This window comes from Physcomitrium patens, chromosome 21 (assembly GCF_059467195.1).
Source record: "Physcomitrium patens ecotype Gransden chromosome 21, ASM5946719v1, whole genome shotgun sequence".
In the NCBI taxonomy this organism is placed as follows: Eukaryota; Viridiplantae; Streptophyta; class Bryopsida; order Funariales; family Funariaceae; genus Physcomitrium; species Physcomitrium patens.
The window spans coordinates 6203237-6229896 of record NC_143430.1 but is presented as its reverse complement, the minus strand read 5'-3'; the positions used below and the strand labels follow the sequence as shown (position 1 = coordinate 6229896).

At 29.7% G+C, this 26660-nt stretch overlaps 1 protein-coding gene and 1 long non-coding RNA gene across 3 annotated transcripts; one reads left to right on the top strand and one right to left on the bottom strand.

The window, feature by feature from the left end:
- Positions 1-12952: 12952 nt before the first annotated feature.
- Positions 12953-13701, top strand: LOC149986734 (uncharacterized). The gene is made up of 2 exons (XR_016499786.1): positions 12953-13370; positions 13576-13701. It is a non-coding gene; the product is annotated as an uncharacterized LOC149986734 (long non-coding RNA).
- A 134-nt stretch (positions 13702-13835) lies between these two features.
- Positions 13836-16031, bottom strand: LOC112273966 (transcription factor SCREAM2). Of its 2 annotated transcripts, none has more exons than XM_024503075.3 (4): positions 15272-16031; positions 14876-15061; positions 14557-14724; positions 13836-14415 (listed from the first exon to the last, which is right to left on the bottom strand). In XM_024503075.3, the coding sequence occupies exons 1-4, from the start codon at positions 15524-15526 to the stop codon at positions 14284-14286; spliced, it is 741 nt and encodes a 246-aa protein (XP_024358843.1). In that variant the 5' UTR covers positions 15527-16031; the 3' UTR covers positions 13836-14283. The 2 variants fall into 2 exon arrangements, with proteins under 2 accessions (XP_024358843.1, XP_024358842.1); XM_024503074.3 differs by having other exon boundaries at positions 13836-14418; positions 15272-15801.
- Positions 16032-26660: the final 10629 nt, after the last annotated feature.

Sequence of the window (26660 nt, the reverse complement as noted above, 5' to 3'; positions counted from 1 at the left end):
TATATGTAATTATTAGCTTACATGATTATGGCCGTGACATATACACTAAGATGAAAAAGTGCATATTTCATACTATTTAAATTTATTTTTTGGAATATATCATTTCAAATGATGGCCTAATAATGGATCTTAAAAAAGTTCAAACTATCATGAATTGAAAGATTCCAAAAACAATCAAAGATGTAGAATATTTTTTGAAATTTTCCAATTATTATGAGATCTTTATCAATTTTTTTTTTTTCAAATTATGGCTCTTATACATTTAACATGTAAAGAAAAATTTGAGTAGAGAAAAAAAGTTGAAGCATATTTTGAAGCTTTAAAGACATCATTTATTTTTATACTAATGTTATTTTATATTGATTTTTTTATGGTAATTTTTTATAAAAATAGACGCATCAAGTTTTACTATAAATGTGTTATTATTATAAATAGAAGTAGATAATAAGATCCTTTTGGTAGCTATCTTTTTTACAAACTTTTCAACAATTGAGATTAATTATAAGGTCTACAATATAGAGCTTCTTGAAAATCATGGATTTATTTTAAAAATAGCATAATTATCTAGAAGGTACTTCCAATTCAATCATTATATATATATGGATCACAAAAACCTTAAATACTTCATGTTGACACGTATTTTAAATAATTATCTAATTTATTAGAGTCTATTTTTATCAAGTTTTGATTTCAAAATAACTTATCAAAATAAAAAATAATAAGATTTATATAATTTTATTTTTAGATATTGTTATTTTATATCAAAAAAAAATACATCTTTTGATCAATAAAGAATAATTTTCTTGAAGCCAAAGAATTTTCATCTTTGAGTAATAAAATTAACATTAACAATTGATTCAACCTTTCTCAAGCAAGTTCAATTGAATATATCCTCTAATCTTCTTATTTAAGATATTAAGGATTTTTTTTAAGTCTTAAAATATTTCTAAGTTTGAATTTAAGAATAATTTATTTTATTTTGAAAGACGATTATACATTCCAAAAGACAAAGCATGACTATGCATTCTTCAAGCTCCTCATGACTTTTTAGTAGCCAGACATTTTAAATACAATAAAACTTCGGAACTAATATCTATAGATTTTTAGTACCTTTAAATTTAGAAGGCTATTAAAAACTTTGTATAATCATATGATATTTATTTAAAATCAAAAACTTCTCATCATCGATTGTATGGTCTTCTTCAGCCATTATCTATTTCAAAACAATCATAGACTTTTGTTTTTATAGACTTTATTATAGATCTTCTAATCTTAGTTTTTTTGCTAAATTTTTTTAAACAACATCTATCACTATTATAGATTGTCAAATGATATTATATTGAATAAGAAGATATAATTTGTTTGAAGATTTTAAAAAATTCTTTTCAAGATTCTAAAGATGGACATAAAACTATCTTTGGCTTTCCATCTTCAAATTGATGGCCAAACAAAGCAAGTGAATAAAATTTTGAAGTAGTATTTGAGGTATAACATCAACTACCAACAAGATAATTTGACAATTTTTTTTATTATTGATAGAATTTGCTTGTGATAATACAATACATTCTTCTATTCAATAAATATCTTTTTTTACTAATTATGGTTATCATCCACAACTTCATACTTTTGATTTTTAAGAAATTAATAATCCTAAGGTAGAAGATTTAGCAAATTTTTTATCAAAGCTACATGTAACAATAAATGCGCAACTAAAAGAAATTCAAGAACTAAAAAAGATCAATTTAGATACTTATTGCAAGAAATATTTTTAATTCTATATTGGCAATAAGGTATGGTTATTTTAATATAATATCAAGATTATTTATCTTTATGATAAGTTAAATTATTTTAGACTTGAATCATTTTTTATGTATGAATAGATTAATCCAATTGCTTATTGATTGTACCTACTAGAGTCTATGAAGATTCATCTTATGTTCCATGTATTTTTTTTTTTAGCCATACAAGATAACAGATATATCATAAAGATGAAAAATGCCACCTCTTCTTATAAAAGTAAATATTAACCAAGAGTATGAGGTTGAAAAAGTCTTAGATTCAAGGAAATGTAAAAATAATTTAGAATATCTTATTCATTAGTACAAATATAATATTAGAGAATGTACATAGAAACTAATAAAAAATCTTATAAATGCAACAAAGAAAGTTGATGCTTATCATTGACGACATCCATCAAAATCAAGATGAAGGATAATGAATCTTTGTTATAAAAAAAATATAGCTCAAAAATATTGTATTTAATCTTCTATCCTTGTTTGTACTTTCTGTATACTTAAAAAAGTGAAAAAGTAACAATTAACAGATTCAACTTAAGAGCTGTTGTTTATTAATTTATTAGATAATATATTACAATTATTACAACCTTTAAGAAGAAATAATTGACATGAAGACTTTTAAAAATAACATGTTTTTTTTTTTAAATAAATGGTAACATACAATGCGTTTGGTATCATGACCTTAGAAGAGACTCTTAATGTTTAATGATTTTATTGAAGGGAGGAACGACTTATAATGGTATTACAAATATTTTATTTGAAAGAAGTTACAAAGGCCTTAATAATGATCAAATAATAAGATTGTCTTTCCGCTCTTGAAGGAAATATTATTGATAGCTCAGACAACCTATCAATTACCTTCAAAGAAAATAAACATCAAAGTATGTAGCAAATACAATTGGTTGAATCTTTGACTTTTTCAACATATAATTATTACTCCTTATGGAATTCATTTTTAAAATGGGAGAGATGAGGATAATTTTATAGATATCTATATTTATTCTAATAGTTATTTAGATATTATGAATAAATAAAATTAAGTTAGTTTATTAATATCTTTTAGAAAAGCTTTTTAGAAGCTTTATAGATTGAATTTCACCTTTATACATATTTATAGATGATTACTAGGTTAGAAACTTAGCCAATAAATTAACTAGGTGTTGCATGTATTAAAAGCTTATGGTACAAACTAACAATAAGGCACTCATATAAGAAACTTGTCTTCTAAGTTAAGACACATGTCTTTCAAATTAGATATGTATCAAAGATCCTACAGAATGTTGTTACATAGCTTTTAGTTATATGATATATGTGGAGGTAAGAGTGAAGCCATCTTCTCTTTTTTAATACTTTTTTATCTTTAGTCTTGTTTTAAAACTTTCTTATCTTATTGTCTTTGATAATAGTCATTCCAGTTTCAATATTATATTAATTTTAAGTGAATATCTATTCTTTCTGAATTGCATAAGAGTATATTGAATTTTTGGTTCTTTGATATTCATATCTTTGATAATTACCTATTTTTAAATTAACATTATTTTTTAAGAATTTATTTATTTTTGAATCTTATCTATTATTTATCTTGAGTGATAGTAGGCATGTTCTTTTATATTGTGTTGTTATAATAGAATTTGTTTGATTGAAGAATATAATGGCCAAATAAGAAAGTTGATGCTTTTGATGCATCCATTCATTTTACCTCTATAATGAATAAAAAAATTAGCAAGAAGTGAAGATATAGACATGATTGGAGCTCTTTTAAAAAATATGTTAAATTATTTTTCTTTTCTTATAATTAAATATTATTCAAGCATCAAATTATTAAGAATTATCTTTCTTAAGAAGTTTGATGTTACAAGATCAAAATTTCAAGGATTTATCAAAAAATAAAAATTATAATTGAGCTTTAATTTTAAAATTATCATACTTTAAAATTACAAATTAAGTTTATTAGAATATTATTTTTACTTACTTCTTTATAATGATTTATATTTTTTAAAAATAATTTAATCTAATTTTTGATAATTTAAAGGCTATTTTTGCTAGATTTTGATCTATATAAAAAAATAAAATGTAATTTATATTGAAACCAATAAAATTTATATTTTATATCAAATCAATTAATTAATAATATTATATACTTTATAATTTTAACAACTTATAAATGATATCAAGTAAAATAATGCTACATTCAGTAATCAATTTTTTTATGTATTATAATATGAAATAAAGAAATGGATAATGAATTACTCGACTTTATAATAAGTTAGATTATTATAAATTTAGACCATTTTTTATTTGTAAATAAATCAATTTAGTTGCTTATTGATTATATCTAATAAAATCTATAAATATCTATTGCATATTTTATGTATGTAAGAAAGGATCAAAGATCAAATTATATAAAAAATATAATTATTGTATTGTGAATTTTATTAATACATAATCATCTCTCTTTATAGAATTTATTTTTAAAAAAGAGAGAAATGGAAGATGATGTCTTAAATATAATTAAAATTAAAAATTATTTAATAAAAAGAATTAAATAAAATTAAATAAAAATAGAAGTAAATATTATTAATATTTTATATACAATATCATTAGACGCTTCATAGATATAATTTGAAATTTATATCTTTCTATATGTAATTGATATGTTGATTATTTGGCCAAAAAGTTGGCCATATTTTATATATGTTGGCCACTTATGATATAAGTTGGCTATGTAGCACACATTTGAAAAACTTGCCTTGCAAGTTAGACATGTGTCTTATAAGTTGAAGAAATATTGGAGGTTCTATAAAACTTTATTTTAGTAGAAAGAGTTTGTGTTATTGTGTTGTAGTTGAGCTACCATGTAAAAATATTGTGTTTATATGTTTGATATATGATTTACTAAGTAACATGGTAAGAGCCATGTTAATGGATTTTAATTGGTTGTAGAATGTAGTTAGATTACTATTTTAAAAAAGAGGTTTTTTAAAAGAACTACTATTAGAATTTGCACAAATTTATTTTTTTTGATAGTGGCTATTAAGATTAATTTTGGTTGATAATAAATTTTAAATATTTAAAATCACTATTATTAGACATTGGTGACTCTTGAAGTTTTATTTTGATTCTTTTATTTGATGTTTAGGGCATAAATTATATAAATCTTATTAGAAAAAGGATTAGAGAGGGATCTTGGAAGCAAAAAGAGAAGTTAGGGCATCCATATGAATGAATGGAGATAGATGATGAAAATCTCCATTCCTATTGGCCACAAATCATGCCCAATGGACTTCAAGGAGGCTGCCTGAGGCCTTATTAGGAATTAGGATTATTCTTTCGGAGCCATTTGAGCTTTGGAGGCTAAGATCAGCAAGTTTAGGTTTTTGGCTATGGTTTTGGTGTAAATTTTGTGTGATTTGAAATTTATATGAAAGAGATATAGGCGCTCAAAGTTAAGGTGTTGATTTTTGTACCTACTATCACTCTTTTGGATATAACATGCGCATATACAAAGCAATAAATGATCAAAAACTGGGATTGGAGAGAGCACTTTTTTGGCTAAACTTTTGGCATACTATTTGATGGATTCTAAGTTTAAATAAAGGAGATATTAGAGGTTGAAGTCAACACTTCCAAATCTAAGGGTAGTGAGTGATCCAATTCACTAGTGGTTGTATTTTAAGCTATATCTTGAGCAATTTGATGAGATTTTGGCTCAAAACTTTTAAGAATGTGTATAGTCATTAATAAACTTTATAAATATATTTTGTAGCATTTGAGTTTTTTATTTTTGAGATATAAAGAAAATAGTGCTTAGGTGCTTGTAAGTTAGGATTTAGAACACCTGCTAGGATTTCAAAGATGTCAAAAGATTGGTAGCAATTTTACAATTTTTTTTCTAGTAAAGCTTAAGAATAATAGATAAATTATGTAAAAAATTTAGAAAAATTGAATAATTGGATCAAAAGATATGATTTTCTAAAATTTGAGAAGAAGAAATTATTTGCAAGAAAAACATGTTTTAATAGATTTGTTTATAATTTGGGCATTTTATATAAAGTAAAGAGGTTTTGGAAACTAAGACTTTGTATATAAGTTAAAGGTGGAATTAATTACTTATTGGAGATTAGCCAATAAGTTACAATTAAACTCCCTATAGCTAGATATCCAGTATATTTTCAAATTACAAATCATGCCAAATGACAGTGTCAAAAAAGCACTAGGCTTCTATTTGGCACTAATTGCTTAAAAAAAATTTAAGTTTATAAAACACAAATCTTATTTATATTTTATTTTTATGAAGAAAATTAATTCAAATATATAAGTCTTTAATGTATAAAAATTCCCAAGATGTGACTAGATATTCCTAAATCACTTCTATTCTTATGGAGATTTCTTTCAAATCTGTATTGTTCAATAACTTCTAATTTAAATTTTTCAATTAGACTTAAATTTTTCTATAGATTAATTAATATCCTTAACTACTTTTACAAAAAAAATCAATTAAAAATTTATTATAGATCTTCAGATATAGCCTAATTTTTAGCAGGTGCTAAACATATCAATTTTTAGACATGTGCATATTAAATCCACCATACTTCAAAAATCCAACATTTAAATATCATGAAATTTTATATATTATTTCTTAACATAATCGTCTATACTTGTGAAAATTTTGAGCCACAAATTCATCTACAAACTTAAGATATGGCCCAAACCAAAAACCTCCATGAAAAGAATTTACTTACAAACTCTAATTTTGATGCACTAACTTCCAACAACTCTTTCTCCTTCATTCCAAATTATAATTTATTCATTCTTTTATATAAAATGAAGCTCCTTTAGTTAATTTTTGATCTTCAAAAGCTCTCACAAAACTCTTTGTATTCAAAAAGAATGGCAATAGATACAATTTTAAGACCTTAACTTCAAGCACCCATTTATCTCTTATAAAAATTGCAAACTTTTTAGTTTTTGCATGAAAATTCTAGCCTTTTAATACAATCTAAAAAATTATAACCTTTGAACTTTGATTGCCTATCCTAAAGTGGCTTCAAATTGTAATATGATTATAGATAATATCTTGAAGTTCCATTGAAAATAACCTTCAATCAATAGATATGAATTCCTCTATCAATTTGCCTTATTCATCCACATGGGATGGTCTAAAAGTTAAAATATTATATCTTTGACACCAATGCCTTTGTGAATTCCTTCCTAATAAATCCTACAAATTATATTTTTAATTACAAAATTTAAACTAAAAACTTAAATAAATTAAAATAATATTTTATTTTATTTTATTTTATTTTATTTTTAAAAATTAAAATCCAAACTTTTATAATTTTTTATATAATTTTTATATATTATGCTACTTCCAGTATGATAGTGTTACTACATAGCTCTTTGCTAGATAGTGTATGTGGAGGTAAAATTGAGGTCTTATTCACTCTAGTCTTTTCTTTTCTTGCTTCTGGACTAATTTTAAGAATCTTTGGAATTTTAGTCTTTGACAATATGCATTCTAATTTTATCTTAAATATATATACATACTTTAAAAAAATTAATCATATTTCTTTAATATAAGTTTCACTTATTTATTTACATTCTTTGAATTCTTTGACAGTTCTTTGAGATTAATTAATTTTGGATTGGCAAGCATTGAAGCTTTTTATATATTGATGTATATTACATGTGTGGGTACTTTTATTTGTTGCAATAGCAACTACAACAAGTGTTTTTCATCTAATATGTGTAAATGTTATTAAAATTATTTAAGCTTGTAGTAGTTGTCATCTTATAATGAAGCAATATATAAATTTCTAGCTTTATTCAACATGATTGCAATAGATTATTGATTGTTACTAATGCCAAAAATTAATATTCTTGATTAATCAACTTGATTGTAAAAATCAATACTTGTGCAAATAATTCAGAAGGAAAAATATATTATATAATATGTACTATTTATTATTGGATGGTATATAAATAATTTAATGACATATATATATATATATATATTTATATATATATATATATATATATATATATATATATAATAATTTAATGTAATATAATTTCTTTCCATTTATAATATTGACTTATTTCAAAGATGCAAGCAACTACTTATTTATACTATTATAAATTTTTTATTATAAGATAATCTATTTCTTTAAGGTATTCTATGCATTTTGGTATATTTTTAGAATTAAAAATTGATCTAATAAAGGCATATTCATGCCTTTCATAACTATTATTTTTTATTTTAATAATTTTTTTGTAATTAAAAAGCACATTCTTTCAATATGCCACAAGCAAAAGAAGTGTTGGCTCTTTAATGACTATGATAATGACTTTTAAGACACACTTGTTGGCACAAATATTACAAATGTAGGAAAGGACCCAAATATAATCTATTATGTCTTTTTTATTTATGAAGATGTGATAGATAAAAAAATATACTATTTAGCTTAGTTTGTATAAAAATATTCAAAATTAGTATTTTAAACCAATCTTTGTTGTAAATATAATTCATAATCAAGGCCAACAAATGATACTTAGTCAAAGTAATAGATTTGAGATAGATTAAAAAAATCTTTTAATATAGTTATTGGTATTAATATTAATGTCAATTCAAACATTTTTGAATAAGCATCAATAAAAAATATGTTTGAATTGTTAAAAAATTAATATGCAAATTTTTAGATTGACAAGTAATTAGTCAAGAAATTGCAATGAATCCTTGTCTTTTTATTATAAATTATTTGAGCAATTGCAAAAGTATCTAGGCTTTTTGTTTGCACTACCACATTTGTTCTAGTATTATGTGAAGATTAGCTTGAGAATATATTAGGTAATTAGTTGTAAAAGAATATGATCTTACTTTAAAGTTAAATTTACAATAAAGAAAAAAATATATTAAGTATTTAAAAACATCTCATTAATTTTAAATAAATTTTTAAATATTATTATATTATATTAAATTATATTTTAAATAAATTTAAAACAGATCTTAAAGTTAATCTTTATTAAACCTTAAAAAAACAAATAATAAAATCTAAAAAAATCACAAAAAATCTTAAAGAAATTATAAGAAGTCTTAATAAAATTTAAATTTAATCTAAAAGAAATAATAAATAAATTCTAAATGAATCCTAATTAAATTCTAAATTAATCCTAACTTAATCCTAAGAATATTTTTAAAAATCCTAACCAAACCTTAAATAAATCCTAACAAATCCTAATCAAATCCTAAGTCAACACTACAACAAATTTTAAATCATAATAACTATTATATTATTATTTTATTTTGATTTAAATTTATTATATAATTTAATTTATTAATTTAAAAAAAGCACACAAAGTTTGAAGAGGATCTTACTTATAAATTCAAAAAAAATGCTTCTATTCTGCTCAAATATCAACAATCTTTCTTCTCCAACCTCAAAACAAAATTTCTAGCTTCAATATATTGCTTTTGAATTTTTAATTTTGTCTCAAAATTTATTTAAATATAAAGATATTAGTCAACTATTAATACACAAAGAAATTATTCCAGTCAGTCTTGTAAATTTTTAAAAATCTCAAAAAATCATTACTAACTTTTTAAACCTACTTTTTGAGATCCTAACTCACTTGAACATCACTTATGTTTGATCCTCACTTATGTTTGATCCTGGTATTTAATTGAGCTCAAACTTACAAAACAAATTCAATAAAAATATTTTTATAAAGCCACTAATATTTTTTTGTAAAATCTACTAAATCTATAGATTTTATCAATATATATATATATAGATATATATATATATATATATATATATATATATATTATTCAATACAACATAGAATCACTCAAAAAAATCTTGAATTTGTGAAGCTTTCATGTTATCAATATATGCTCAAATGTTTCAAAACCAATCCTCATAAAAATATTATCAAGTTTGATTACAAAATCCTTATTCTAATTGATAAGAAAAAACCTCATCAATTATAAATATGCAATTTTGTACCACAAAGTTTGATTTTGATCTTGGTTTATAATCAACCTTCTATAGGTATTAATTTAAGATTTATCTAAGTATTTATTTTATTGCTATTATTTATATCTACTTAAAGATGCTTATAATACTTTTTTGATTAATCTCTCTTCTTTTGCCTTATTTATGGTCTTCCAAAGTATGTAAAAGTCCTTATTATAAAAAGATAGTATTAACACTTATTAATTCTAATATCTTCTTAAATTTCATCTATATTTTGAAGGTTCTTTTCTATTATATTTAATAATAAGATTTTTATAATATAATAAATTCTTCTTTCTTTCAGCTAATACTCATGTTATGACATAAAACTATTGATGTTAAGTAGTTCTTAATGTGATCTTTATCTTTAAAGAGCTATCAACAACTTAGATGACTTATCATATCATGCAATAATAAATGACCATAATTATTGGCCTTGATAATCAATCTCTAAAAGCCATTCTTCTTCCTTTGTCTAACAATTGTCAAAAAAACAACAAATATGTTGTAATATCATGTTGCATTGTTGGCAACTCTTGATAATATTTTATCAATTTATATAATATATATCATGGATATATATACGTATTCTAGTAAATACTTATATGATTAGGTAGAAATAAGTAAAAATAGATAAAAGTAGGTTAATTTCATAATACCTTTTAGAATAGCTTCTTAGAAGCTTCATAGATGTTATTTTGACTTTACATGTCTTTATAATTGATTGGTAGATTAGAAACTTAGTCAACAAAGTAACCACATGTTGTTGGCTTGTGGAACAAGTTAACTATGTGGCGTACATATAGAAAACTTGCTTTACAAGTTTAGATATGTATCTTGCAAAGTCAACATGTTTTGGAGGTCCTACAGGATATTGCCATATAGTTCCTTGTTAAGAATATATATGGAGGCAAGAATGAAGCCGTCTTTATTCTTGTCAATGCCTTTTTAGTCTTTAGTCTTGTTTCAAGACTTTCTAGTCTTCTTGTTTTTGGCAATAGCTATTTTAATTCAATACTATATTATCTTTGAGTGACTTTCTAGATCTTTTCAATGATACAAGAGTCTATTGAAGATTTCTTTTTTCAAGATTCATGTCCTTGGCACTACTTGCCATAATTTCAATTAATATTAATGTAGTTGTAAATGATTTCTAAACATTGGATAGAAAAAGTAAACTTGCTCTTAGATTTGTAGTCTTAGAAGATAGTCAACAAATCTTTTTAATTTAGAAAGGATGTTTAATCATTGAATTCAATAGAAATAAGATGCATGATAAGCTTTCAAATTCAAATGTAGATTAAACATTAGAAGCTTAATATAAATATGTAGATAAACTATGAATAAATTCATGCATCAAATATGGTAGCACACTTGATCCTAATCAACTATATTGTCATTTACTTGGAGTAATAACTTACCAATTAGAACTCAGAAGATTGATAAATTTGCGATGAATGGTAAGCATAGATATAGAAATATGATGAATTTTTTTTAAAATAAAAAATAAAAATAAAAAATAAAAAAAATAAAATTATAATTATAAAATTATAGAGATTAATTTTTATTAAAATCAAATTGTAAATGTAAAAAAAATACACATATAATAAAATAAAGTTATATAAAATTTATAAATCTTTATAATTTTTATTCTATAATGCATTAAATTCTTTATATTTATTTGATATCTAATTACTTATATTTTAAAAACTACTTAAATTTTAGTATCTATTCTAATTAGATATCAATTTTAACAAAGAAATTAGATTAATTAAATTTAATCAACCAAGTTGGATTGATCAATTAATTTAGTACAATTCAATTAAGTCAAATTATGTTGCTTTTGTATAGTTTCTTTCGATTTATAAATTCATATTGTTTTATTTGTATAAATCATTATGCCTCAAATTTTTATCATTTTATTTCAAATAAATATATTAAATGATTATAATATGTCTATTTTTTACTTAAATTTTAATTACAATTATAAGATATTATTGTGTTTTTTCTTATTCAATCTCTTGATTAATTTAAATTTATTTTCTTATTGAATACATCCTCCTTTTTATTACTTTTTCCACCTAGGTTACTTCCACCTAGTACATTTTTTTGTGTTAAGTTGTAATACACTTTTTCTAAGTCACTAAATTTTTAAGAGTTTTCATAACATGTTAAATTTTTTTTTTTAATCAAAAAGAAATCTATAAAAAATCCTTTTATTTTTATTATTTTTTGTGTTGTTTTTAGACATCTTTTGTAAAAAAAAGTTAATAATCTACCTAATAATAGAAGTGGTAAAATTTCAACCACATGACTTCCTCATGTTTATTTCTTTTAGCTTTGTCAGGAATGTTTTTCACATAAAAATCTCATTTTCTTATTTTGTGTGCATATACATATATACACAAAATAAGTCAAGATAGGAATAAACCTTAGAAAGATAAACAAGCTCCTTTGTTGGCTTTGACCTCATGTGTATCTTTAAATTTGACCTCAAGTGCTTTAAGGGAAGTTTTCACAGAATTTAATTCAAGATTTCATTCACCCTATGAAGAGTTTCTTTCCATAGAAAAGAGACTTTAGTAGAGATGTTTTAGAATCTTGGAAATCAAAAACAAAATCATTGAGAAATGTTCACAATGTTGATGATATCTCCAAAATAGAAGTAAAGTTAGACGTGGGAATGAAAACCTTTCTACAATAACACCATGATAGCATCACTTCTAACATGTGTACATTTTATTAGTACGGTTAGTGTGCTGAAATGAACGGGTATGCACTACTAAACGTGTAACGATGATGATTGAACTTACCCCTCTCAGAGCTCTTGCTCGTGACGACGTCGCTGCAAAACATGGCGCTGGCCAGGAGCACCGCAGCTGGCAGAAACCAATCAGAGGAGAGTTTGCGTAGGGCACGGAAGCGCCGTCTCCGCATGAAGGGTAGAGTGACGGAAAGAAACAAAATGATCCCTAGGGGAGGAGATGCGCGTGCCAGGATTGACTGAGCTGCTGCGTGTGTCTCGGAGGAAAGAATCCTTGCGCACGGTCAGAACAAACTGAAACCTCAAGGGCATCGCACATTGCAGCGGAAAAGCATTAGCACGGCTTATGTAACAATTTCTTTCGCACTTCGATTAAAGCGCGGTCCGTGGTCCTTTCTTCCAGAAAAATTTGTTTGTTGCGATGATTCATATCGAATAGCATCCGACCATCCGCGTCGTTCGCTGGTCCTATTCGATGCGTGTCGGGATGCTTGGCCCCGTAACGCACTAATCCTTAGAAGATGGCGTCGGGGCTTTTACAACGCTGTCATGGAGTGGACAGAATTCCGCGACGTGGCACCTGCTTGTCATCTGTTCGAAAGCCAGCCCTGACGCAAGCGTTTAGGGCAAAGTACCTGGAGGCGCTTTCTTACAGTCCACAGAACTATTGCGGAGTTACATTGCAGTGAGGAATCTTGTTCTGGAACATTGAACGAGTGTTCTATCATACAGCTTGAGACATTCAAGGTGACTTTTCTACAGTACTGCCTTCTCTGGTAGTCGTGCCGACTGCAGGTGATCTTTCGCCCAGTAAGCTCCACGCTTTTACATTGCCCTGCCGTGAATTATTCTCATTCTTCAGATGAATCAGCTGTCGCCATATTTACTGCGCGTATGACGATAGGGATCTTCGTCATTATTTGGCAATTTTTCTACTTTTCCGCCGACACGACTAGCCTTGTAACCTTGGAAAATGGCGTGTACATTACAAATGACGCAGATTGGCAGGTGAAGAAGTGAGGTAACAACTGTATTTTGATGTTCACAGCAGTTTGGAGAATATATTGTGAAATCTGTACCATTTGTCCACCTCACAATGTCTGCAAGCGACGTTTTCATGTCATTTATAAGCCGCTGGAGAATTTTATTCATCATTCACAAAGAGTGATACTCATTTGTCGAGTAGACGGGAGCTTTTCCATCTATTCTCTGGCTTGAGGATGACCAGAGGCAAGAGGTTGCGACGTGGTGTGCATTGCGTCAATCAACATAGAGCAGATATATTACATCGAATGAATCAGAGTCTGAAACAATATTGTTACAAGATTGCGTTCACACGCACCGTGATATCAACGTAAATTTGGACCTAGCTTTCGCGCAGAGTATCATCGAGCATGAGCTCATCTGTTAAAGAAATATGTGGCTATTGCGATATGTCGATTACAAGGCGCGCCGCTGCTTTCTGAGGGTTTCGTACCAACTGAAGTACAACTGAAGGATGTATATTTGCCTTCAATGCGCCAATCTGTGTGTCCGAGTAGCTTAATGCCTTGGAAACATTACCAAGGAGTGCTGAAAATTTCGCATCGGAGCCGGTACGAAACCTAAACCCGGAATTAATCTTCATGCGAGACTGTGGAGGTCATGGTACAATTTCACAGAAGCTGTAGAGGTATTGTGGATCATCAGCAGTGACTGTTTGAGCATATCACTGAAGTCTGACGTGTGACGCTTCATTGCAAATGGCATGCACAAGCATCGCCTTCACGCTGGCTTCGAAATCCTTCACGTCCTCTTCCTTCGTCTCTTCCGCTTTCGAGTTGGGAGCTGAATGTTCATTCTGCTAATTCCATCATTTCGATCGCTTTAGAGTGTGACATGAGAAGCTGGTGCGACTGCTATTAACTGACTTTGAAGTAATTCCTTTCATTGAACTGGCATTTCCAATCGCAGCACTTATTATACACGGTCGAGTTCTCACCTCGAGTCTCAGGTATTCGAAGACGATGTCATTGTGACAAGCAATCCTGGCATGCGTGACCGCCAGTCCTCTGGACTCGACTGCTTCCATGACGTCCACCAGAAGACTTGGTCGATTGGCACATACTATCCAAACTTCCAAAAGCCCATCTCTTCTGACCACTTCCACCTGATCCACAAGAATCTTCGAAGTGAGGACGTTTGCACACACATGGAAGCTCAAGGTATTCAATTTCCACTGCTGTGGCTAAAGCCTGAAAATCTTGTATCTCGACCTGAAACAAAACGTTTAGTAATAGAAGCAATGCTAAACTACATACCAGAGGCTGCACGTGTACACTGCTGTAACTTGACACAGTGTCACGTTGATCGCATTCCTCATCTTGCGTTTGAGCGGGAGATAAAACATCCTCTTCCAAGAGTTCGGCACTCAGGTCATCCACTTGCCTTTGCAATGTCGCGATATACTGGTACGCGTCCAAGACAACAGACGTTCGTTCTTTACTCTGACAAAAGCAACAATGTCCAGATAAGCTCACAAGCGGGGTTTCAGAACCCGTACAATATCCTTTCACTGAAATCTTCAAGTTCTCAAACAAACTGTACGCTCTTTGATGGAACCAACTAAGCAATATCTTCAGTGGTGTTGACAGACTGCTACCAGGGGCAGCCAGTCCACATAAAGCTTCGTAGAGCGATTCAAGGACTTTACTCACCTTTGTTGCGTTTGGAAGAACTGCTCGTAGGTCATCAAGCTGCTCGTCAAGCTTCGCATATTTGTGCTTGCGCTCCAACGATGAATCGTAAGCAAGAACGCCGTATGTCCGTTTCAGAAACCCTGGGGTGTCTACTCTTTGCAACGCTATCGGCTCTTCGTCAGATTCCGAATCAGACATCGCCCACTCTGCGTCGCTGTAAACTCCCTCTTTCTCTTCTGGCTCGAGCAAAATGTCACGGATGCACAGGCCCATGGTGCCGACCGTTTCTACAACAAGTATCTATGCCCAACAAAATATATATGTCACACCAATCACCGCACTACTTCAAAGCTCTAGAACGTCAAGATTACCGACCTCTGGCGGATGCAATGCTAAAATAGCACCAAAGCATTCTTCTGCCAGTTGCTTTTTCAATTTGTTTGAATAAAAAAAGAAATGAGGATTTCAAGCCAACTAAAGCAACAGTGTGGATGATCCACTAATGGCCAACCGCGCAGTTCATCCCCTTAAAACAAGTCTCGCGACTTAGGGGTTCCTTGAGGACCGCAATGATATTAAAGACGGAGCGTCGTCAACGTGTATCATAGCAAGCAGCGGACCAGTCACAGGCGCCTCGATCTTCAGACAGACAGCTGCTGGAGCCTGACAGAAATGAATAGTCTCCAACTGATCTCCAATCACAACCGAAATATGAAACACTGGAGAGCTGGATGGGGAGTGGGGGGGGGGGGGGGGGGGGAGGGCCTCTGAAGGTCAGACTGGGATGTATCCTTGTGGAGATTGCGGAGTCCGCCGCATGATACGTGTGGCTTACCGCATTGAGCAACCCCAGGGCAACGTACAGCCCACTAGAATGGCATTTACGAAACGGCACGCCTGCGCATGGCAGACGTGCTGCTCCTCTTTACTAGTCCCTAACCTCTTTACTAGCCTTAGGCCACTTTTCCAACATTCTCATTTTACTTTGTCGCCTGTCGTCATAATTACTTTTTCCTATTCTGGTCATGAATCTTCCTCCCGCTTGGCATCCAGGGCCATTAATTATTCTTGCCTTGAACCTCAAGATTTCTTTCGGTAAATCTGCCACTGCACCTCAAGACCACAATTCATCATCACCAACGCAATCCTTCCAAGTTCTTCGTCTCGCAGCAAGCCACGCACTCCCTCGCCTACGCTTGTGTCCGCTGTTTCCCAATCCACAGAGAATAATCTCCTCTGCACATATTCTAGAATAATACTTCTAAAAATAGGAAAAGGCTCAATCCTGCTGTTGAGACTATATCTTATTTTGTTTGCGCAAATAATTCTCAAGAAGGCGGTAATGTTTGTGAAAAAGCTAATTAGTCTTATCAGATCACGACCGAAAGTGGAGAAATTCCACCGAATCCTGGAGTTTGAATGACGCGCAAGCTGTCCCAAAACAGCAAATCCCAACAGAACCTACTCTATGAGAAGGGCATGCCAGCCTCCGCTTTTGGACAGGCTCCGTCTCCACTCTATTCCAATTTATTCATGCTTAAGTCAACCTTGAGCTTGTGGTTTCCATGGATAGAGAGACCAACTCATAAATGGGAAGAACATTCAGAAGACGAGCTCTATAAAGTGCGATTGCGTGACACGCATTGCCCACGGGTCCTGCGAGAAGCCCCACGCCTTCGCTTCTGGATCTCCTTTTCGGCCCTCTTATCAGCAGATTGGCAAGTTGAAGGTCATCTGGGCTGTCGTGACACCACAATCATTTCGGAGATGAGCTTGAATTACGGTTGCCTTTCGCAATCCAAGTTTCTATTCATCTCGAGTTGGTGGTAATCGAACAATCATGAAGGCATCAGATCGCTGTGTGAGAATTTGATTGCAGTCGGAAGAATTTGTTACTCTTAAGTACTTGGGTAAAGGCATTAGGCACATATCTGCCCGTAGTTTCTGGTTCCTCCCCCCTGTACATGTATAGCCAGATATCTGAATCAACGAATAGAATCACGACGCACTCCCAACGAAATCTTGAGTATGCATTTACACCCAAAGAATGCTCAGATTCTGTAGGCCATCAAAACCTAAGCAATCCATCAATTGTAGGTGATTGAACGGGCAGACGCGCGGCACTTGACTCACATTCTCGCCTACCTTGCGAGTGAAACGAAGGAAGCTGCACAGTTTTATTGGTTCTTTTTAAAAGGGAAAAATAAATAAAAATAAAAATAAATCTGGTTGCCGCGTTCACCTTGAGCTCTGAAAAGACGAGCCATGTTTTTGCGGTGGTTTCCTGAAGTGTGATGCAACGGAGCTGTCCTTCAAATCCTACTTTTTCTTTAGTACTGCTTCCTTCCTCTACTTTCTCGTCTTCTCCTTCTTCATCGTCTTCATATTTTCCTATTTATCTATTTCATTTTGCCGGTCATGGACTTCGCATGTGTCTGCGGCACTGAAAGCATGATTGTATGGATCTGCAACCACACTGATTACACCACAGGAGTGTGGACCACAGTACTGCAACAACAACCCCTCACTTTATATTGTTTGACGCTAAGAGGAGGGGGCGGATCAGTCTTGCTCCCTTGACCGCTCACAACATCTACTTAACTGAAGTTGCGCAGTATGAACGGGTCCCTAATTGAGCGGGACAACCACATCGAGTCAGAAAGAAAAAGCAAAAGCAAATGTAAATTACAACCCTCCGACACGTGGCAGAAAATCATTGGGGGAAAACGAATCCTTGTTCCTTATTAACTTTCAGACCAGTTGTTTGCTTTTTGAACAGCATTAATGTGGATGAATTATATCTTTGAACAGCATTAATGTGGATGAATGATATCAGTCATAATTCATCCCTTCATGCCATAGTATCATCCGTCTGTGGGAATTCATCCGATTTAATCTACATCTGATTTTGTAGTCTTTAATTCTTTGCAAATTGCCGACATTCTTGAGATTCCCACACACAACACTCCAGTGGAAATGTTATCAGTTGATGAAGGAATATCGTTAGTGGGAGAAAGCATTGTAGTGTTCTTTGGTATTTCTAGTCGTTCGGAATACGGTTAATTGTGTGACCCTATCGTGTAAGCTCATGCAGTTAGTCTTTCCTTGCGTTCAAATCTCCCTCTACAAGTTTATTCTGAAAGGAATTTGTAGAATAAGTAAAACGACAATCACAGGTTGTTCAAAGGTTGAGTACAAATTTTAGATTAAAATCTTTCTTATGCCAAGATGCACCTAATTTCTAACTCTAATCTGAAACCTAAATCTCTTGTCACTAAAATATCTATAAATCACTTATTACTAATTCAATCTAGGCAAAATTTAACTCATTGAGCTTAATTTAAGCCATAAACTTCAAAATGTCAAAGTCAACAAATAAATTTTAAAGTAATTGAAAGCCAAACTAAAAAAAACATTGGTCACTTATTGTAGCCGTAGTCTTCAAAATCCTTATCTATAAATTAGCTTAGATCTCTCTTAGTATAATTCTTTTTCTTGTGTGCTAGGGCTTATTGAAAAGCTAACAACAAGATCTAGCTTTTTTAAAAAATTTAAGATAAAAAAAATCCAATAAATGGTATAAAAAATTCTAAACTAGTCTTAAATTCCACTGCCCAAAAAACTCTAGCAACCCCCTTCCGATACAAACCTATCTAGAAAACCTACTTGATTCCAAAATCCCTGCCCTAACATTTTTTCAATATACATCTTATTGTAGAGTCAGATATTTATCCTAAAAAATAATACCATCAAAGCTTGAATAATCCATTTAATCCAATAATTTCTTATTCTAAATCCTATTCAAATTTATAAATATATTAGCATTATGTTCCTTCTTTCTTATAAATAAAATTAATTATCTTCCAAATAAATTTCATATATTTAAATTAAATATATTTTTAATAATAATTTCTATTGAAATTCTATTTAAGTATATAGCTAGTGTCACTAGTTTCCATTCAAAAGAAGGGATAACTACTTTGGATTTAATGCTTTCATATAATTTGGTGTTTTTAGAGAGATGAGAGACAATTCTTTCTTCTTTGTTGATATTTTGTTTTTTCAATGGTATTACTAGCAATTATTTTTATAGCTAACAATAACAAGTAACTTATAAGAAATGACAATAGAGCAATCAACAAGAGCACTTAGGAACTTAAAGTGTTAGAATTAGCATAAAATTAGTAATCTAGCATATAGCTTATTAAATTAACTATGATAGAAGTTAATAGCTAGTACTTAATTCTTTCTAAGTTTGATGGCAATGCAAGATGGCTTTAGCTTAAAAAAATATGCTTAGATTTATAGACTAATATGATAATTATATAAATATAAGACTAATTATTTTTATATTTATTAGTTTTTTTTATTTTTTTATTTTTTAGTTTTTTAATATGGTAGATATGCAACAATTCTCAATAAGCGTGAAAGACAAAGCTTTACTTGTAATTTTGATTTCTTTTAGTATTTTTGGCAACTACAATATATAGAGGGGATTAGGTGCAACTTATCTTTAATTGATGTGATGTGTATTAGGTTATGCAAATTTTTTAATAGATTAACAAGTACTATAGAAGGCCAATGTATAAGGCCTTGCTTCCTAAATTTATTTTTAAAATTCTTATTAAGAAAGTAAAGTGAAACAAGACTAGATTCTCTAAGGTCTAAAACCTTATCAATTTTATAACAATAAAGATCCCAACACAATGTAAGACCAAATACACCAGAACAAAATTGAAAGTAGCTAAATAGAATGGAACATGAAAGACATAATTGAATAAAAGCGAATGGAACCAAACAAAACAAAGCAAGAAAAAATAACCAAACTTTACTAAGAGAAAGAATCTGAAGCCATATCTGATCAAATACCCAAATAGCCTCAGCCAGTCATATTTATGTTTTATTCAACTATTCCTAGAACTTTCTAAAATGTCTCTAATAGTAGACCCCACTCAGATAACTATCCTTTTAGAAGACTGTAGAGATAGGCTCCACCATGATAACCACCTCAATCATTTTTAGAAGATTCTATGGTTGTTAGCTAAAATAAACCTCTACTAATTGGAAGTTTATTCTAACTTACAATAAGTGAATTAACTATATAAATTTTAACATAAAGCTATTATTTAAATTTTAATCCACTTATTACATATCCTTCTTAAAACACCACGTTATTAATCAAATCCTCTAACATTATTCACATTCACAATGATAATTCATTCTTTAACTTCATTAAAAACAAAACAATTCCTTCTTCTACTTCTAATTAGATAATTTGATTTAATTTTTTATTTAATTTTAGTTTATTATTATTATTATTATTATTATTATTATTATTTTATTAGGTATTTTTTATTAATTTTTATTATTTTATTATTTTATCATTTTTTAAAAAATATATAAATTTTTACTTCATAATTAATTGATGGTAAAAGTAATTAATAAAGTTATTATCCTTAATCCATAGTAACTATAATTTTTTTAAAGGTTGGATTAAAAATTAAAAGTTAAAAGTTAAAATTAAAATTTAAAAAATAAAAGTAATGTAAAAAAATAAAGTAAAGGTTTAAAATTTTTTAAAAATAAAAGTAAAAGGAAGAAGATTAAAAGTTAAAAATTAAAGCTATGATTGAATGTAGAAGTTACAAGTTAAAAATTAAAGCCAAAATTGAATGTAGAAGTTAAAATTTACTGAAAAAAATAACATAAAATAAAATAAAAGAAAAGAAAAAATAAATAAATTGAGGTACAAGTAGAAGTATCTTGACAACGTCCAAGGATTGAGGGAAGCACCCCTTTTACTCCAAAATTTTCAAAAAATCCAAATTAGCTCCAAATCTAAATATTTTTTTGTGTTGGAAAATTAACTTCAAGTTGCTCTTGATCCAAAATTTTCGGAGCAATCTAATACTTGCGCTGCAAGAAATTCTTCTTCAAAGTTGGATCATTAGGCCTGCCTTTACAGCCGATCCCCCTTCACTCAAAACTTCATTAAAAATTCAAAATTGCTTCAAATTTAATAAAATTTATGCCAATGGAAGATTAGCTTAAATTTTCTTGTGTTTCAAAAATTTCAAAATTATCCCATTAATTGGCACTGAGGAATGCCTTTTCAAAGTTGGGTTATTGAAACTACCAAGGCAGCCGCCCCCTTGCACTCAAAAATTCACCAAAATTTCGGTTTAACTCCAAATTGAGAAGGCCTTAGCTCGTTGGAAAGCTAATAAAAAGGGCTATGTGATGAAAAAATATTAACTTAAAAATTTTATAAAAATATAGACTGATTGATGAAAATCCGAGGCCTCTCAAATCCTTTTGACTATGGAAATAGTTAGTGACCACTAATTGCAAAGGGGCCCCTTTTAAACCACAATAAGCACCATCCATGACACAAAATCAATGCTCATATGTTTCTAAAGTTTGCAATGAGATCTAGAATCAAGAAAGAAGCAAAAAATTAAGATTAGGGTTAGGGTTGAGACCACACTTTAGCATGGCTTTGCCTTCATGAAAAAGGAAAGAGAGAGAGAGGCTTGGGAAACCAAACCACTCTCATACAATTGAGTGGTGGCTTGTGGAAGGGCCACATCTCCACCCTTGACCTCTAAGATCCCTAATGTAGATCTATGACCTTCCTTCATTCAAGAGCTAATTTCGTAATCAAAGCTGATGGTTCTTGTAAGAGGGAAAAAAAATGCTTTTTAATAAAACTAACTTAACCATTGTGTTTAAAACACCTTTCTATGCTAAGATTGATTACTCACATGCATCAATCTATGTTCCTTTGCAACTTTTATGAAGGTTTTTTACTTAGAAGGATTTAGGCAATATTTGTAAAATTCTTCAAAAAATGAGAATTTCATTCCTCTACTTGTACTTTGAAGGAAAGGGTACTGATCTTGTTTTTTCACTCCACATGGTGCATTTGATGCTTCTATTGCATTTGAAGGCTTCCATAAATTTGAAAAATCACTTTGCCGCTTGGATTAGTTGAATTTGGAAAAATCTTCAAACCCATTATAATTAAACCTCACTAGATTTTTTTTTTTTTGACACCAAAACTACTCCTTTATAATTCCTATACTACTAGCTAACTAGAAAAATATATTCTTTATAGTTTCTTCTTACTAAACTCTATCTTAGATTTTATGTCTGCTACTAACAATCTATTTTCTATTTTTTCCTAAAATTCTAATATTAACTCATAAAATTTGTATTTTAAGCAAAATAAGTGTATTTTTTATACTAAATATCAAAATGAGTCAATTCAATGGCTCACAATGGTGGATCCTATATGAACCACCACCTTAACCTCAATTCTAGAAACTTTTCAAAAATGACTCTCATTACATATTTCTATGTGCAAATAATACAAATATCCTACCCATGCCTTATTATAGCTAATCCTACTCTACTAATGTGGAATATCCTTGTTTCTCTCTTGATGGTATTTTCAAATGGTTTCTTGACAATGAGTGAGATTTTGTGTAGGTTTCTACATTTCATTGTGGATAGAATAATCTTTCTAAAAAAATTTGTACTAAAGTTGCAAATGTCCATTGCTACAATGAAAGTAGTATTATTCCATAATATTATCTACTTCATACTCTTATTGGTCATCAATCACAATTGGTGGTGGTGGTTAATATTGATCCAAAAAGAACCTTCATTCAATATAAAATTTGTTGAATTACAAAACATGAAAGATCAAATAGAGCCAAATATGTGGCAGAAGCTTGAGGCAGTATGCAACATCAAAAATTACTACAAAAATATGAAAAGGTCCATGCCATCAAAGTACTAGCTTATGGACTTTGATTGATATAGCAAGTGGAAGATTGGTGTTAGAGAATAATACTTGATTATCCTCCTAGAAGATCTTATATTGTTGGTGATTATCCACATACTACTTCCGATGATTTTTTGCAGTAAGAAGACAATGTTGTGCCTCATATAAGGTTATTATAAGTCATATAAATTCCTCCATTGTTAGGTTGTTGGTGTCGGTGGAAGAATAGAAGGTTGCTGAAATAATCAGATGCTCATAAATATTAAAGAAGAATGATAAATAATTGGTACTTGCTTGAATACTATCATTGTAAGCAAACTCTAAAGGTGTCAAATATTCATCCTAATCATTATGGTGAACTGTCACAAATATCCATAGCATATCTTCTGAGGTCTAATTTACATGCTTTGTTTGTCCATCTGTTTGAAGATAGAAGGCTGTAAACATAGCAAGTCATATGCCCAATAGCTTGAACAAGGTTTGCCAAGAACTTCCCATGAAGCACGCATCTCAATCTAAAATGATGACACAAGATAATATATAGTGACAAAAGATAGTGTCAAAGAAGACTCATACATGTATTAAAGCATTAATATCAAAGCATACTGCAACCAAGTGAAATTGCTTCAAGAATTGATCAACAAAGATAGCAATCATAGTATGATTATGAGGCGTCTATACCAAACATGTAATAAAATCCATTATCACTTACTCATAACACGTTATAGGTAATATAATCTACTGCAATAGCTTAGGAGATGCTGCATTGCATGCTTTGTTATGTTGAGATGATTCACAAGAATGTACACAAGCTCAAACATCATGATCTAAATCTACTCAAAACCATATCTTTGAGATCCGTTCTAGAGTCTTCTTATGCCTTAGGTGTGTAGATATTGGAATGTTGTATCTTTCTTCAAGTATGCATGTTCAAAATATAGCATCATCAAGTACATAAATCTATTTTTTAAAATAGAACAAGCCATTATTGATATGGTAATCTTGATATTATATATTATCTAACTTTAGTCAATTAATAACCATCTTGAAATAAGCATTGCAATACAAAGCTTTCTTCAATTTTGCTTCTCTCATTAAGTCTCAAATGATATTACTAATGGTAGTGACTTCTCTCTTGTTATGTCATTTAGATTTTAAGTTAGATTTGTATAATAAGGTGTCCAACATGGTGTATTATTACCCTTGCTTGTACTCAAGCTGAATGTCAAAGAACTACAACTATTTTTTTTTAATAATAATGTTGTGATTTCATAATTTTTAAATACAAATTGTATAGCAAGGATTGGTGGTCAATCCAAACAGTCATTGGCTTCTTCAACAAATAGTTTTGCTACACCTTTGTAACATATATAATTGCTATTTTCTCTCAATCACATACAAAATAATTGTGCTTTGTCCTTCTGAGTTTATATGATTCATACGCCATAGGTTGAAGGCCTCTATTTAAGTCTTGTTAAGAAACTATGCCAATAGTAAAGTTAGAAGCATAAATATCAAATATACATGGAAAGTTGGAATCATACAATCATAATATTAGAGCACTAATCAATGCTTCTTTCAACTCCTCAAAGGTTTTTTTTTTTATTATTCTTGTTTCTATTCAAATGAAACACTCTTCTTCAATAAGCTTGTCAGTGAGGCAGTAATGTATACAAATTGTCGAATAAAATAGCAATGATATTCAGTAAGGTCTAAAAATGAGGAAACTTCAAAAGCATCTTTGAAAGTTGGCCAATCTTTTATTGCTTTTATCTTGTCCTATTCCATGTGCATATCTTTGAAAGATACTACTTGCAATAAAAAAATAACCTTTGACTTTCAAAGTTCACACTTTGATTGCTTATAATAGAAATAACTATCATGTAACCAACATAATACCTTTCATAGATATTGCTCATACTCTTCAAGAATTTTATTATAGACCAAGATATCATCAATGAAGAAAATCACATACTTATTCAAAAGGTCCCAAAATAATCTATTTATATGACTCATAAAAGAGGTTGAAGCATTGGTGAAAATAAAAGGTAATACAAGCCATTCAAAATATCCATAGCGTGTAGAAAATACTATCTTTTCTATATCTTTTTTAGCAATAGAGGTCTACTAATAATCACTTTAAAGCTCCAATTTATTAAAAATAATTAAATCTTGAAGTTTGTTAAGAAAATCATCCACATATGAAAGTGAATATGTATTCTTGACAGTCTGCTTATTAAGGCTCCAATAATTAATGCAAAGTCGAAGTCTACCATCTTTTTTAGATGCAAAGAATACAAACACTTTTCATGGCAACATGCTTTCTCAAATGAGGCTCTTCTGTAAGAATTCATCTAAAAAATTTCATAATTCTTCAAATTCATTTGGTACTAGGCAATATATTAACTGACTAGCTTATTTGACTCAAAGTACAAGTTTTATTTGGAAGGAAGCACCTCAATCAGGTAGTAGACCGCTATGTAAGTTAGTTGAAAAGACATCTTGATATTCATGTATGAGTTTTTTTTACCTTTTTTGCTGCTTTAGCTGTCTTTTCTATCATTGAGACAAGATTCAAAACCATCGCATATACCAATTGCTTATGCCTTATTTACTTCTTCATAAATGTCATTCTAACAAGTAAGCTCTTAGCTGCAAATTATTTTTCTATTCTACTTAATGTAAGGATACAAAGAGTCATTGCGCATCTTCCATCTTTGAAAAAAATTGTCCTTGCTAGGCAATTGACTAGTTTATTTTTTATCTCTAATCATGGCATACCAAAAATAATATCATATCTAAGCTTTGTTATTCTAAACTTCTCGATCAAGGCATAGATATCACTTAGCCTTAAGGTTTCTTCTTTACTTATTTCACTCAATATGTTCTTTTGATCATCTGCTAAGTATATACTTCCTCTTTTGATTATCTTTGTTTTAATCCTAAATTGGTTGGTAATTGCTATCAAAATATAATTTTTTTTATAGAGCCGCAATCTACAAGTACTTGACATGATTGTCCTCTTAATTGACCTATTAGACACACCAATTGACCCTTTTGATAGTTGTCTGAAGCTACACCATTTCTCTCTAAGAAGCAATAACTATCTTCAATACTAACCCTCAGTTTTTTTTTTATTAAGGAGCCCTGTTTTCTTGCTCCACTTCTTCATCAACTTGGTGGCCCTTGAGATTATGAATCCATCATGATTTATTAGTACTTGAACGTTGATATTTTAGACAATCTCTAATCACATGGTTTGGCTCTCAATAATAAAAGCATAATCTTTTTTGCGCCAATATTTGTCATCTCTGTAGTACCAATAGTCCTTGTAAAGCATTAATTTCTATTGACGCTGGTTATTACACCATAGTATTGGCTAGTAGCATAGGATCTTACTCTATAGGTTGTTGTGAACTAAAATAAATCCCTACTAATTGGAAGCCTATTCTAACTCACAACAATTAAATTATTTAAATATGCTAATAATTATTGATTAGTTTTTTTTTTTTTTTTTTTAAGGCTAAGAATTTTAATGACATAGTAGTCGTAAATTTCCACAGACAATGCTTGAATGAGAATAACACTCCGGAGCTATTGCTAGAAGTTGCTTCATTG

What these genes read in the sequence shown, in the direction of transcription:
- LOC112273966 (XM_024503074.3), bottom strand. Translation starts at nt 15,526, where the DNA reads ATGGGCCTGTGCATCCGTGACATTTTGCTCGAGCCAGAAGAGAAAGAG. An exon ending in TTCTTCCAAACGCAACAAAG is followed by an intron (nt 15,062 to 15,271) that starts GTGAGTAAAGTC and finishes TGCTTTTGTCAG; the next exon opens with AGTAAAGAACGAACGTCTGT. An exon ending in TCGAATACCTGAGACTCGAG is followed by an intron (nt 14,419 to 14,556) that starts GTGAGAACTCGA and finishes TGATGGAATTAG; the next exon opens with CAGAATGAACATTCAGCTCC.